Below are 15,573 nucleotides of genomic sequence, written 5' to 3'. Positions count from 1 at the left end.
GAGAGGAAATGATATACTGTAAAATGGGTGAAAAGAAATAATCTGGTCATGGCGTTCTGTTCATGCACTGATAAATAAAGGTTTACTGAATAAACATGACTCAAGTATTTTTGTTTTCCGTGGATTCAGAGAAGCAAGTACTGTATATCCTATTGATCCTATACTTATCTTTGGACAGTATAGCGGCCTGTCACAAGATTCACAAGTTCCTTTTTGCAACTTTAATATTACAGTTTTTAAACTTTAAACTGTTTAAACTTCTTTGACTGCCACCACAGATTCTCTTAAAGTCATACTATGTAACTTTTCCCTCTTCGGTCCCCCTACAGGTTGTCTGAAGAGGGAAAAGTTACATAGTATGCCTTTTTAAAAGAGCGGTTCACATTTTTCCAAGTTGATCTTAAACCAATAGTCAGGCACCTATATAAACACTGAAACAAGGTTTTGCTTGCTGCAATCATTCATCCCGTTATTCTGGTCTGATTCTGGCCATTTAAAGGTTGTTTCCAATGTAGTGATTACGGAGAAAATTCCCAGTCCTCGTTTTGTGCTAAAATGCATTCATAGTTTATGAGAAACTAATAGGCTATTAGTCAGCCTCTTTAGGCTGGCTTAGTAGCTCAGTCTGTAGGGAGTTGGGTTGGGAACCGGAGGGTTGCTGGTTCAGGTCCCTGTACTTCTTGTGTCTTGAGCAAGGCACCAAACCTTTCCAGCAGTAGCAGCCCCCTCCCTCTGACCATCTCTCCATTTGTGCATGTATAGGACCTGAGCATGTGGGTGTATTTCAGACCTGTGTGTTCTAACAACAGAGTGAAAAAAAAGAAATTTCCCCACTGGGGATCAATAAAAAGTATACTTTAAATCTAGGCTCATATTGACTTCCAATAAACGCTGAAATGTATTCTGCAAAGAACAAGGACTTTGGATTTTGTCCCCTATATACCTTTTTCACGGCAGACATGTTGACATAGTAGGAAAAGCACAGGTGTATTCTAAACCATTAATGATGGCTGCATTCCACTTAGGAGAGGCCCTGGTATTGTGCATGCTGACTCACTGAAATAGCTCACTGGGACACTTGATGGAATTGAGCCATCGTTAAGGTTATACATTTCAGCTGTGCTTTTCCTACTATGATGAGTCAAAACATGTCTGCTGTGAAAAAGGTCCATTACTTACATTGAAAGTACATAAGGAAGGGATCTCTTAATGACCAATATAAACATATAAGGTACAGCAAGCAAACCTGTTTTAATGTAGCCTACATACAAGACAGCCTTGAAAAATTGTGAACCCATCCTTTAACACAAGTCAGCCTTGTTTGGTTCCTCCAGAGAGTATATAAGTATGTCGTTGTGAAGTTGAATGTAAATATTAGCTTGTTTTAACAGTCTGTTCTGCTCATAGACTGTTAATATATACAGTCTATGGTTCTGCTTCACATTGATAACGACTGTAAACGGCGAAGCACTGCCTCTCGCGGCTGTGACTATAAATAAACCATGACGTCAGCTGAGCAGAAGTGAGTGCGTGCGTTGCCGCACGCAGTCAGCACAGAATACTCAAAGTCCCGTGCAGCTTTGCGATATCAATATACTACATTACCCACAGCTCCATGTGTTACGCGTGCGCAAAAGACCCAATATACTGACATGAACTACAAAATAACGGCAGTTGGACTACAACATTTCGCGCACCTGCGCAGTGGGAAACCCGAGTCCTTTTAAATGTACTGTACGTCCAAAGATGGCAGCTCAAGTCGATTTGCTCCGTGCCAAAGTAGAAGAAGGAAATGTGAGGATTGACAGTCTGGATAGATTCATTAGAGAGAAGAAAAAGAAGAAGAGAAGGGACCTGTCGCCGTCCGCTGACAAACGGGACAAGTGTGTGAAAGAAGCGAAGAAAGTGAAGCTCCATCAGCACCCAAACCAGCAACACGCTGAGCCCCGGACCCAGCAGCCGCATCAGCTGCAGCAAAATCTGAAATCCCACAAGTTCAGCGCAGATAAACATGTCCTGCACAGTCGCCACCACCACCACCACCACAACCGCAGTCTTACCAATGGTACCAAGAACCTGCAGCCGACTTTGCCTCCTCCTCCTCCTCCGCGGGAGGTACCGGAGCAGCTGCAGAAGAAGCGAGCGGTGCTCCCCGAACCACCTGCGCTCTTCACTTTCACGCCTCTCAAAATGGTCAAGGCCAAGCCTCAGGAATTCAAAGAAAAGCACCGGGATAAAGACCTGAAACTGAAGCTCAAGAAGGAAAACACCGAGACGAATGTGAAACACGCAGAACTGAAGAAAAGCAAGGGTGAGTTTGATTATTTTATGCATATACAAAAAGGGGGCTGGGTTCCTTATTTAGAAATGGAATATAGCCTATATTTGTTTTAGAGTTTCCCAGAGGGGTGTCCGGGGTCAACATAAGTCTTTGACAGGTTGCAACAGGTTTACAATGTCCACTTAATATGTCTAGTAGGCTACTATAACAGTATGTACAATTAGTCTACAATTAGTGTTTTGGTAGCAGATTTCAGTAACTTTTACCTGCTCTCTAACAGGTAAGGCACACATAGTGCCATTAAAAAGAACTAAATATATGCTGACAAAATCTCATTCATTTGTGGCCTGTGGTCCTGTGTAAATGATTTGAAGGTGCATGACAATAGATAAGCTGTGTAACTTATATGTACAATATTGTTGTTAGTGTGGGTCAATATGCCAATATGAATCACCATTGCTAAATGAATGAATTATGCATTGTTTTTAGAAAATAATCAGATGTAGGGTTCAACAAGGTTACAGAGCAAAATACCCCCTCAGTTTCCCCTCACCATCTCCATGTACCCTGCCCCTCTGACCTTTACTTATTCCTGTATCTGTAGAGCCAAGGCCCCACAATGAGAATGGCAAGTCTCTAACACTGGAGGAATATCTCCTGAAGAAGAAAAAGAAGAAGAAGAAGCACCGTGAGGACGAGCACAGTGGCAAGAAGGTCCGATACATGCGCAACAAAGCCGTTCAGACTGTGTGTGCAGGGCTCGGAGCAGATCTCAATCTGCCCGTTTGCCCTGATCCATCTCTGCCCGGCACCGTGAAGCACGAAAGCGACTGCCAGCCTGGCAGAGACTCTTTCGAGAACCACCAACCCTACCTCCACGCTCTCAAACTGGGACACGTCCCCTTCCTGTCCCACCAAGACCACTACATCCGCAGCTCCTGCCTCCAGACAGGCACCTGGTGCGGACGCTTCATGCACGAGGAAAGGCAAGCCAATGGCGGGGGATCCGTTCTGCATGCCTATGCTGACGAGATAGCTTGTCTCAGCCCGGCTGAGATGGAGTGCTTTGCCCAGGAGTTTCTGGAGTTGGCCTTTGCGGAGAAGCCTCGAGGTGCAGCCTCGTATGCCTTGGCAGTGGTGCACAGAGCAGCCGCCTTCCTGCCCGACTTCCTGGACTACTTTGCCTTCAACTTCCCAAACACACCAGTCAAAATGGAGATACTGGGCAAGAAAGACATTGAGACTACCACCATTGCCAACTTTCACTCTCAGGTATGTTAAAAGGCAACTGGTCTGTGTGGCTCTGACAGAGGCGTTTGCATTGCACTCAACACCTGCACTTTTATCACAACCAAATACAGGAGTCATTTAGTATTCAGCTCAAACAGCAGGTTTCTTTTTTGAATTTAAAAATGTAGGGCCGCAACAAACAACTATTTTCAGTATCAATTGATATGGCTGTTGAGTAAAAAAAATTTAGGAAAATAGTGAAAAATGCCCAAGTTGACATATTCAGGCTTGTTTTGTCCAACCAGCTGTCAGAAACCAAAAATAGTTTCAGTTAACTATCATAGAAATCTTAAGAAAACCAGCAAATGTTCACATTTGATAACTTGGAACCAGAGACCTTTTGCTTAAAAAGCTTTAAAAAATGACTTAAAATGACAAATCAATCATCAAAATCGTTGCTATTTAATTTCTCTAGTCTAAATCACAATATATTGCTGGTGTGCAGTGGCATAGAATAGCATGTTGCAATGTATTAAACGTCATTTAGGCATCACAGGGTCAGTTATAGTCAGACCTCATATTGCATTTTGAGAGGCAAAGTGATAATAATGCATAATAACGGAGAGACTTTTTAGAAGAGGAACTCTAAAATTAAGCATTATGGATTTTGGTTACCCTGTTATATTACTGATACAAAACACAATTGATTTCAGTTAAGAAACTAAAAAGAATATACATTAGTAACTTAGTTCCTTTAGACATGGCATATGTACTGACTGCAGTGCCCACCCAGTAGTTAGTTTTTAGAGAGATCTAATGGGGTGGCTTTTGCCTGTCGATGCAGAGTTATACCTACAGTACCAGCACTGTCTAAGAAAGATGGCGGAGGGCAGCGGTGGCCTAAAAAAGTTAGAGAAGCGAGCTTGTGACAGGCCGTTCGGGACGGGAGGTCGCCGGTTCAATCCCTAGACCGACAGGACACATCTAGGTGTGGAAAGTTACAAGCACTGGGGCTGCCCTTGAGCAAGGCCCTTAACCCAAAACGGCTCCAGGGGAGCTGCTCAGTGGCCAGCAGATCAGACTGTGGTTGTACTGGGCAGCTTCTGTAACAGCCCTGAAAAGGGGAGTAGTTGAATGAAAGATGCACGGACACAAACTTTCCTCAGATCATATGTGTAATGACTAATGACTATAACACAATACAACATACACAATACATACAATTCCTCTGCTGCATATCTACAGCACTGAAATATACCAAGCAAACAAATACGGCAATACACAAGAGATACAAAATAAAATGATGCTGATAACATATAGCACTCACAATTACGCCCTTTAACAGTACTCCGTACATTACGGAAACGTATACAGAACATACTACGACACGTACAACGTCTCTGCATGGCTATGTGTGTAACTGTGTGAATGTGATCAGAGGCGTACCTGCAAAAGCGAGGCTTCCTCTCAGTGAACCTTCCCCGAGTAAATAAGGGTTAAAAAGAGAGAGGGGGAGAAACCAGTATGTGTGCCAGTATGTCTGCCTGTGTAAAGTTTGATCTTCAGAGAACACAGAGAAAGCTCGGCTGGTTTCTGTTTACGCATGGTAAGTAGACCTAGCTTGATAATTTCACTATGGGGTGGGGGGGGGGGGGTCCAGAGAATACGTTAATGCTTTGAGAGCAGAATAATTGCACTGAAGTGCTTTGCTGTATCTACTGCACTTTACTGGGCTCAGTGCTGTATATAAAACTGCATCTTGTAGGCCTTTGGATGGGAAACATATTATAATGACAACAGTGTTCACACACCAGGATAATAACGTTATGCAGGCAAACCTTTGCTATAATGTTTACAGTCTGGCATATTTTCTATGCAGTTACCTACACATTGGTACAGTAGCTGTGAGTCATAATAATAATGAATCTGCATATACTAGTATAAAACTCACAGGCTGCGATGTGCAGCTTATCTCCCAGACACACTCCACACAAGCATGTAAGGAATCCATCAGTGTGACTGTGTGTGGATTATTCAGAGTAAAAAAGGATCTGTTAGGTATGATGTGCTGCTGTAGCTTCTTCACAGCCAAATTCTACCTCCTAGCTTAAAGGATTATGTCAGACAAAAGTAATATTGTAGGTAACATACCGCTTCCTCAGAGCAGTAATTTTGTTTTGCTCAAAGCAGAACAGTGATGACAATACCAGTGGTGTAGTCTACATGATACGCAGGTATACGCAGCATACCCACTAAGAAAGCTCCAGGATTTCCATATACCTACTTAAAAATGTGCAATGGCACGTAGCAAACTACTACAATAGTACTTTCCATTATAAGAATTTTGATATATTTTGAATTGTCGTGTGTTTTTTCTTCTTCGAATAGGCTGAATAAAGGTATTTTCACCGTAAAATGGTGCAAAAAAAGTGTGTCAGAATGCAGGAAATGAAGTCTTTGACGCTCAAAATGTCCCTGGGGGAAGAAACCCAGACCCCCCCACTGTGATACCCCCCCCCAAAAAAAAGGCCCATTCTGTGTGTGTGTGTGTGTGTGTGTGTGTGTGTATATATATATATATATATATATATATATATATATGCCCGTACAGTATACCCTCTACAATACATTAGACTACACCACTGGACAATACCAAGGAAGTCAGGAAGTTTCGGTAAAGCATTAGCAATAATTCTTGTAGATAGATCCACATACATATTAAGAAAAGAAATTCGTTCTAAAAATATTTTAGGGTTGCTTCTTATTTGTACAATTTACAGCATACGTTCTCTGAGAATCTCTCCAAGCAAAATTGGCATTGTAACTTAACTTGTTCTTAAATCTGTCCCTTTTTATATATTTGTATAGTGTCTTTTAGAGACTTGTTTATATTTATTTATTCAGCTGTTTCGCGCTTTTGCACTGATAGGTCTTGCATCCAATTTCGTACGTACATGTTCAATGACAATAAAGAAACTCGTACTCTAAAATGTCCCTAATTGATATCCAATCTGGACCTTGTGAATTGGAATGGAATCGATTCGGGAAAACAATGGCGATGCCCGGCCCTAATTAGCATATAGCTTATATACAGTATACATCATTGATTAGTGTGTAGAACCGACTGGGACACGTTGAATGACATAAGCTGTTTCTCCTGTCCTAGGTGAGCCGGACTTACTGTTCAGGAACCTACCGGTCCGGACCCATGAGGCAGATCAGCTTGGTGGGAGCTGTGGATGAGGAAGTTGGAGACTTTTTCCCAGAGTTCCTCGACATGCTGGAGGAGTCACCCTTTCTCAAGGTTGGAAAAAAAATTATTTTTATCATTTTTATGAATATTCTAAGGGGAGTTTGTACTCTTGTGATCTTATGTAGTAAACCACAGCACGGCAGTCACAGCAGGAACAATGTTTTTGCTCTGACTGCCAACTGATTGGAGGACTTAAACTCAGAGTGCATCCATATCCTGTGCATCCTCCTCTAGACCTCAGGCCAGAATCACTTAATATGCTGCATTCATTATGTTTCTCTCTGGAAGATCAGTAAGAAGTACCATGTACCACACTCCATATTAACTCCATTACTGATTTATTGTTGTAACCTCTGTTCAGTCTGTTGTACTTTTCATAGTCTGGCATCACCAGCCCTATCTCCACAGCGCTCTGGAGATAGGGATGGCTACACCACATATACATTCTGGGATAGGAGAAAAAAACGCTCTGGGTTCTTTGCATTTCTTTAAACCAATCACAATCGTCTTGGGCAGCGCTAAGCTCCGGACGTAGCGACGGTGGCTCTGCAAAATAGTCTCTGGAAGGAACTTGTTTTGGTGGAACATTTGCACCCCGCAAAAGAAAACTGTAAAAAAAAATTTACGTGTGTGTGTGTGTGTGTGTGTGTGTGTGTGTGTGTGTGTCCACAGATGACCCTACCATGGGGAAGCCTCTCCAGTCTGAAGCTGGACTGTCGGTCTCAGAGTGACGATGGGCCCATCATGTGGGTGCGACCGGGGGAACAAATGGTACCCACCGCTGACATGCCCAAGTCTCCATTCAAAAGACGCAGGTACTGTACAGCCCCAGCTGCAAAGGCAACAGTCCCAGATCCACATGATAGAAACATAGTTGTTATGGAAATATAGGTAAAAACTGTTATGTGATCATGAGTTTAGGCATGCTTGTGAAAGTGTAGACTTAAAACCTGTCTTCTTGTTCTTTCCCTAACCCCCCCCCCCACACCACCACATATTCCCATCTTTTTGGCTAGGTCCATGAATGAGATCAAAAACCTCCACTACCTGCCGAGGGCCAGTGAACCCAGAGAGGTTCTGTTTGAGGACCGGACTAAGGCCCATGCTGACCATGTAGGCCAGAGCTTTGACTGGCAGAGCACCGCTGCTGTGGGGGTTCTGAAGGCGGTGCACTTTGGAGAATGGTGAGTGTCTATTGATATGCCTTAACAAAAATTAGAGATGCACCGGTTACAATTTTCTAGGCCAATTCCGATTTCCAATTTTGTTGGAACTCCAGTTTGATTTAATTTTTTCTAACCACTTTACAGCACACACAAATATTTATTGTCTATCTTTTCTTTAATAGAACATTTTACATTTTGCATAGAAAATTTTTTGAACAGATAACTTTTTAACAGATCACTATAAAATAGAACTTTATAAATTACTCCTGGTGTGGGAAATTCACACACATCTGAAGTGCAGTGTTATGGAAGAACCATTTCCTTCTTTTCACATCCAATATCCAACTTAAAAAAAAGGTGATATATTTAGCAAACTAAACTTCTGTATGAAAACAGGTAGTAGCCGAATCCAGAGTTATTAAACTAGGCATGATGAACGTGCATAATGAACGCGGCCATGCACTGCGCATGCTCATATGACGGTTCTCCCGAGGTCCTATAGCTGTAATAATGGATATATCTAATGGTTGTAATTCACCATGTGTTCTATTAATAAAGCCATGGTATTATCTTATGATACATCCAAGGGATGTATGGATGTATGTATGCTGTAAAGCTTGTAACATGGCTGTAAAGTCATTAGCGTTTCCCAAACTGCCGGGGCTATCGGCTAGTAGCTAACATCAGCGGTAGCTAGCATGGGTGTATTAAGAACGGCAACACTGTACATAGCAATAATAATAATAAGTTTATTTGATATAACACCTTTTACAGGCAGTCACAAAGAAAAGAAAGAAAATAAGCAAGGGAAAAAAAGAAAATAATAATTGAACGACCAATGAAAATCAACGATTAAAACCCAAAGTTTACAAACATGAGTCAAAAGCGAATTTAAACAAATGTGTCTTCAGCTGCTTTTTAAAAGCTTCAACAGGGACTGCAGAACGTAAGACAGTAGGAAGGGCGTTCCACAGGTTTGGAGCCACAGCTTCAAAGGAACGGTCACCTTTAGTTTTTAAAAGAGTGCGTGGGACCACCAGTAATCCTTGGTTAGAAGACCTGAGGGACCTGTTAGTAGTGTACGGATGGAGCAGGTCCGAGATATAAACAGGTGCCTGACTATAAGCCAGAATAAGAACTTTTAAATTGGATCCTGAACTTGATCGGAAGCCAATGTAATGAGTATAAAATTGGAGTGATGTGCGACATCCTGCTGGACCTGGTCAACAGCGGAGTTCTGGACCAGTTGTAGACGGTCCTGGGACGACTTGCTGAGACAAGTGAAAATGGAGTTGCAGTAATCAAGCCGGGATGATATAAATTAGAGCCCGACCGATCTATCAGCGGGCCGATATTATTGGCTGATATTAGGCATTTGCCAAACTATCGGTATCGGCATTTATAATGGCCGATACATTTATTTAAATTTTTTTTTTTTTTTCATTCATCAGAATCATTTATAATGACACGTAAATGATTCTGATAAATGAATATTTAAAAAATAAAATAAAAACGGACAAAACATGTTATGAGTGTTGGCGTCCACCACAGGGCGCTCTACAACGTCCCTGTTGGCAACATGCTTTCTATTTGTTATTGTGTTTTTATACATTTTATTTATCAGAACTTTAATATAATTTGATGTTCCTCTGTTCTGTTGTGACAATAAAAAAAACAAGTTTATTTTTAAACTGCATTGTCATATTATTTTAGTGAGGACTCATAAATAACTACAAATAACTAATGTTAGGGAAATCTGTTTATGTTTTGTTCTGGATTTTCTGGATTTTCTTTTTTAAATGTATATCAGCCGATATATCGGAATATCGGATTTTTAAATCATCAAATCCAGTTCTTTTACATCCTTGATCTGACTGGCATAAAATCGGCATATGTCGGACTGACCGGCCGGTCGCCGGTCATGGCCGATCACGTGAAAAACGGCCAATTCTGGTCACCAGCCGATCAATCGGTGCATCTCTAACAAAAATGTTGGGACGCAGTCGTTTATGTTCGCAATGACATGTGTTGAGAAATGTCTGTGTGTTTTATGCTTTTTTTGTAATGTGTTACAGGAATAACCGACCTCGGATAACTAAAGACGTGGTGTGTTTCCAGGCGGGGGACTTCAATGAAGTTGTCCAGAGGCTGCAGCTGGATCTGTATGAGCCACCAGTGTCTCAGGTACATTATCCTTTAGGATGTGTATGTCAGATAATATCTCCGTGGTCCCCAAAAAATTACAAAGTCGCTGGTGTGATGAATCAAGGTCAAAATGTAGACTTTCTTCAGGAAAGATAACGGAGTCACTGGTGTGACGAATCAAGACTTTAATTCATGCTGCATGGAGAGGAGACCTGTAAATAGTGTCCTCCTCTGCCCTTTAGAGTGGCTTTTTTTTAACACCCTTTGCCTTTTCCCCGGGCAAAAGACTTTTGATGTCAAACTCTTAAGCGTGATTTATCGTGCAGAGGCTCCACGCAGAGCTTTCACCGTAGCCTACATAAGTGGCCTAAAGTTAATGCTTGTGCGTTGGTGTGTGTGTGTCAATCTCATTAAAGGTCCCATGACATGGTGCTTTTTGGATGCTTTTATATAGACCTTAGTGGTCCCCTAATACTGTATCTGAAGTCTCTTTTATATAGGCCTTAGTGGTCCCCTAATACTGTATCTGAAGTCTCTTTTATGTAGGCCTTAGTGGTCCCCTAATACTGTATCTGAAGTCTCTTTTATATAGGCCTTAGTGGTCCCCTAATACTGTATCTGAAGTCTCTTTCCTGAAATTCAGCCTTGGTGCAGAATTACAGCCACTAGAGCCAGTCCCACAATGAGCTTTACTTAGGATGTGCCATTTCTGTGTCTGTAGCTTTAAATGCTATTGAGGATGAGAAGGGGGGCAAGGTGGAGGGTGGGGGTGTGGCCTTGACCAACTGGGCCAAATTCTCTGGACGGGCAAAGCAGAGAAAGGGGAGGTAACCTTTCTCCTTATGACATCATAAGGAAGAGATTCCAGATCGGCCCATCTGAGCTTTCATTTTCTCAAAGGCAGAGCAGGATACCCAGGGCTCGGTTTACACCTATCGCCATTTCTAGCCACTGGGCGGGCTGGGGGAACGCATATTAATGTTAAAAAACCTCATAAAGTGAAATTTTCATGCCATGGGACCTTTAAGAGAACATCAGGGCCAGTGTGTGTTTGTGGGGAGTGTGTGGTAGAGCAAGTGAGAGAGTGACGGGTACCGACTCTAGAGTCATAGTGAGAGAAACAAAGTGTCTCCCCTGTTCTTTCTGACCACAGTGGGAAATCTGTAGCAGGGAAAGTTAACCCTCTCCTTGATTTCATGTTGTTTGTAGGAGGAAATGCAACGCTGCCAAGACACGGCCAAGCGAAGTGCGTCACAGCGACGTGTAGTTACATTTTTTGAGAGATGCACGTCAGACTGGGGCGTAGGGTCTGTGTCTCTATGTACCTACGTACGTACGGCATAGATTTAACGCAGAAGCATAAATAAATTATTAATTATTAATTAAATTATTAATAAATTACCTCTCAGTTAACTGTCAGACTCTCATCTGACAGACTCCCACACATCATCAAAGTGAACACATTGAGTACAAAGTACAATATGAGGAAAATATGCAATTTGCGATAATGATATTACTTGATAAATAAACAGATAGGCCTATTAAAGTGTATTCAGTTCTGCTGCTTCCAGTATTCTGCTAAAATACAACAAATTGCATGTTCAATTTAAAACAAATGAAAGGAAATCCTTTCTAACATTATTTTATCTAACAAATTGAACATTGAATTAAACATAAAAGGCAGCACTAAAAAAAGGCTTAACAGTTACACTCAAACGTTTTTCACCGATATTCTCTTTTATCTAACACAATAAATCTCTTGAGTGTCTTTGTGATTGCCTTTCGCAATGCGTTTATTGCGCCAGTTGATATCGCAAAGACGATAAATGAACGATATATTGTGCAGCCCCAGTACAAAGATCTAAAATCTCTCTCTGCACAAAGTTAATTTCCCACGCTTCACATCACTTTGTTTGGTTATTATACTACAGATAGCATATCCTGCTCAAATGTTAAACATGAAACGACCGTGTGTCTTCATGCAGTGTGTCCAGTGGGTAGACGATGCCAAGCTCAACCAGCTGAGGAGAGAAGGCGTCCGCTACGTCCGTGTCCAGCTGTGTGACGACGACATTTACTTCATCCCACGGAACGTCATCCACCAGTTCAAGACGGTGTCTGCAGTCTGCAGCCTGGCCTGGCACATCCGCCTCAAACAGTACCATCCGGAGGGGAAGGCCAGGGAGGAGGACCAGCGGCCCAGTGATCTCAGCCCCACCTCAGGGCGATTCTCTTTCTCCTCCCCTGCCAGGCCCGACGCCACCGTAACCCCCTGTGCCCGGCCACAGGGAGACAACACCCAAGGGGGCGTGGCCAAGACTGAAGAGCCAGAGTTCCAGAGGCCAGCAACACCTCCCCAGGAGCCTCAGCCGGCCCCCCCGCAGCCCACCAAATCTGCCCACTTGCCCCCAAGACACCAGAATCCCCCCCTTTCCTTTGAACCAGTCCACTCTGGATGTACACCTTCAAAAGAGCCCACCCTTCCGAAAGCTTTCAGCCACACAGCGGAGTTCCCGAAATGACCTTTAAATGTTGATAAAATGTTTCCGTATGTTTTTCAGCCAAAGGGACTTAATGGGACAATGTAAAACATTTTGTTCTTTTTGGACAGCACCTGAACTCTCTACTGTCTCATTCAAAAGGTGTGTATCGTGTAAAGAAACTATTCATTTTAGACTGATAATATGAGTTGCCACACTAAAGCTTGATTTATGGTTCTGCGTTGAATCTGCGCTGTAGGTACGTTACGTAGGTACGTGTGGATACGGACCCTACGCCCTAGCCTGACGTGCACCTCCCCGGAAATGTAACTACACGTTGCGGCGACGCAGGCCACAACAACCGTGATTGGTCCGCTTGGCCGTGGCTTGGTAGCGTCGCATTTCCCCCTACCCATTTCCACACTCTCCTTCTCCATAAACGACATGAAATCAAGGAGAGGGTTAACTTTTCCTGCTACAGCTTTCCGACCGTGGTCAGAAAAGCACAGGGTAGACGCTCTGTTTCTCCGTCTCCACCGCTGGAGTCGGTACTCGCTCCGAAGCTAATCCCTGTCACTCTCGCTCGCTCTACCGCACACACACACACACACACACACACACACACACCCCGGCTCTGCTATTCTCTTAAAGAGATACGCTAGAACGACGCAGACACACTAGCGCACAGGTATAGACCCTCACAGGAGCGTAACTATAAATCAAGCTTTACTGTAAGAGACCCATTCTTAATGTATTTTCAAGGCTCCACTGTTTCTTTAGTTTTGACACAATTATTTCATGGAAGATTGAAGTCTGTGGCAGTTAGAATGCTTGTTTACATATATAATATATGATTACTCTGGAAGCATGATATTTACTGTTTTATTTATTTCAGTGACAAGGGCATATACTAACCTTACCCAGAAGATACAGTCGACTTAGTTTCATAGATTGAGGACATTGTCTTTTGTCCGTAAAGCTGGGCCTTTGTCATTTAAAAAAAAAAAAAAAAGCTCCAAATTAATTTTTAATTAAATTTCCTAGATTGGTTACAGCCAGATAAATAAATAAATACTGGGAGCATAAAATGATCTAATTAAACTAAAATACTTTTTTTTTTTTGTCAGCTTTATAAGTTGCGGTTTGCACAATTCTTTATTTAAATGCCATTTTGTACGCTTCCCTTTTTCTTACTGTTGACATTGTATTTGGTAATTTATTTATTTTTCTTAAGACTGATCAGAACATATGAACACAGGTTTATAACCAGCGATGAATATTTAAGACTATTATCTTATTATACGAGCGCCTCCAAATGACAAAAGAATTATGGCTATTGCACTTTGCAATAATTGTCTGAATCTTTTCTTCAGATGTGGAGTATGTCTTAAAAATTTGGTATGTAAATATGATGTTGTTGTCATAGCTGGGAATATGTGAATGCTGTCGGTGCACTCGAGTCATTTTTTCATTTGACTTGAATTCATTCTCACCTTTGGTTTTAGCTGGGGATGCCTCTGTGATGGGTGATGAAGGCGTGGTTGTAGCAGGCTACTGTGGTTGTAATGTGAGTGTAATGGTGTGATACTACGAATGCCTGTTGCTTCTTTCTCATAGTTGCAGCAAAGTCCGCAATAATGAGGCCGCCTACAAAATGATCCGAGACTGAAGCGTACTGTAGTGTGACAGATGTAAGTGAATTTTCTTTCAAAGTGGTCTGCCCTAAAATATCTCCTAACTTCACGTTGAACATGGTCACCAGAAGTTTCTGAACGGAGATTTACAGTTCATCTGAACCTCCCAGAGGCCTTTGTTCTGTAGTTTTTACTGTAAGGAAGTGATAATGTGATACTACCTTTGCTGTACCACTGACCACATCGCTGTGCCTTGTTCTGTATACGGTTTGCCTCATTTAATACGGCGAGGTTCATTTGTTGATGAGTAGATGTATGGTTAGGGCTGGGTATCGTTAAAAAAAAATTCCAGAACCAATATCAATACCGTGACTCGATACCAGTTCCTGAACAATATTTTTTTTAGATACCAATTTTATAAAAATTCATTTTAACAAAAAAAAAAAATGACAACATAATAATTACAGCACAAATCTTTTTATTCATTTTTAAGCCCCTACTATCCGTCTCTGTGTAGTCTCGCAATACCAGACCTTCCTCCACAGCGATGCGGAGGAGGGTCTGGCTACCAAACACCGCATTCCGGGATGGGAGAAAAACATGCTCTGGTTTATTGGCATTTTTTTAAACCAATCACAATCGTCATGGGTGGCACTAAGCACCCCACGGAGCCACGGTGCCTCTGCAAAATAGCCTCGGGAAGGAGCTTGTTTTGGTGGAACGTGTGTACGTTCTAAAGTTGTTTTAAAACTGAGATTGGACAGATAGTCTAGCTAGCTGTCTGGATTTACCCTGCAGAGATCTGAAGAGCAGTTAACCATAGTCCTCAGAAATCCACCGGAGTTTAGAATGCCAACACAAAGAAAGAGGAAGGTGATGGACATCCGGTCGAAAAGAAGGACATAAGGCGGAATTTCCGGCGGCACCGGAGCAATCCCGGAAGTGGAACATGGTGGATATAGACTAGTCTCTGTGTGTAACCGAGAGTGTTCCCTGCGTGGCTCTACGACGTGTAACGTTAGACAGCCAATCAGCAGCATTACTAGATCTGGGTAGAAGCATGCCGCATGTTTATTGGCTCACTGACGCTGATGAGATTTACTCCTTAGGTATTTAAATTTGGTATTGAATGACGAGGCACGTTTCGATACTTTTATACTAAGGAGGCAATTCAGTCGGTGCATGAAAAGCATGGAAGTTCGGTACCCAGCCCTAAGAATCGTAAAATAGGGATTGGCCAAGCAGCTGTACTGCATCTTGTTTTTTTTTGTTTTTATAAAAACTAGTGCTCACATGATTGATTTTTGGTTTTACATTTGCATGTCGCCTGGAAGAAACAATTACTACATCATAGTATCATACAGTACATACTAGATCCTATTCA

At 42.2% G+C, this 15,573-nt stretch overlaps 1 protein-coding gene across 1 annotated transcript; it reads left to right on the top strand.

The window, feature by feature from the left end:
- The first annotated feature begins 1,712 nt into the window (after positions 1-1,712).
- rsbn1 (round spermatid basic protein 1) lies at positions 1,713-12,674 on the top strand. Its single transcript, XM_078255741.1, has 7 exons — positions 1,713-2,311; positions 2,886-3,553; positions 6,678-6,815; positions 7,437-7,579; positions 7,781-7,948; positions 10,006-10,114; positions 12,061-12,674. The coding sequence occupies exons 1-7, from the start codon at positions 1,747-1,749 to the stop codon at positions 12,595-12,597; spliced, it is 2,328 nt and encodes a 775-aa protein (XP_078111867.1). The 5' UTR covers positions 1,713-1,746; the 3' UTR covers positions 12,598-12,674.
- Positions 12,675-15,573: the final 2,899 nt, after the last annotated feature.

Source organism: Sander vitreus, chromosome 7 (assembly GCF_031162955.1).
Source record: "Sander vitreus isolate 19-12246 chromosome 7, sanVit1, whole genome shotgun sequence".
Classification (NCBI taxonomy): Eukaryota; Metazoa; Chordata; class Actinopteri; order Perciformes; family Percidae; genus Sander; species Sander vitreus.
The sequence above is the reverse complement of the archived record's forward strand: the minus strand, read 5'-3'. Positions and strand labels throughout refer to the sequence as shown.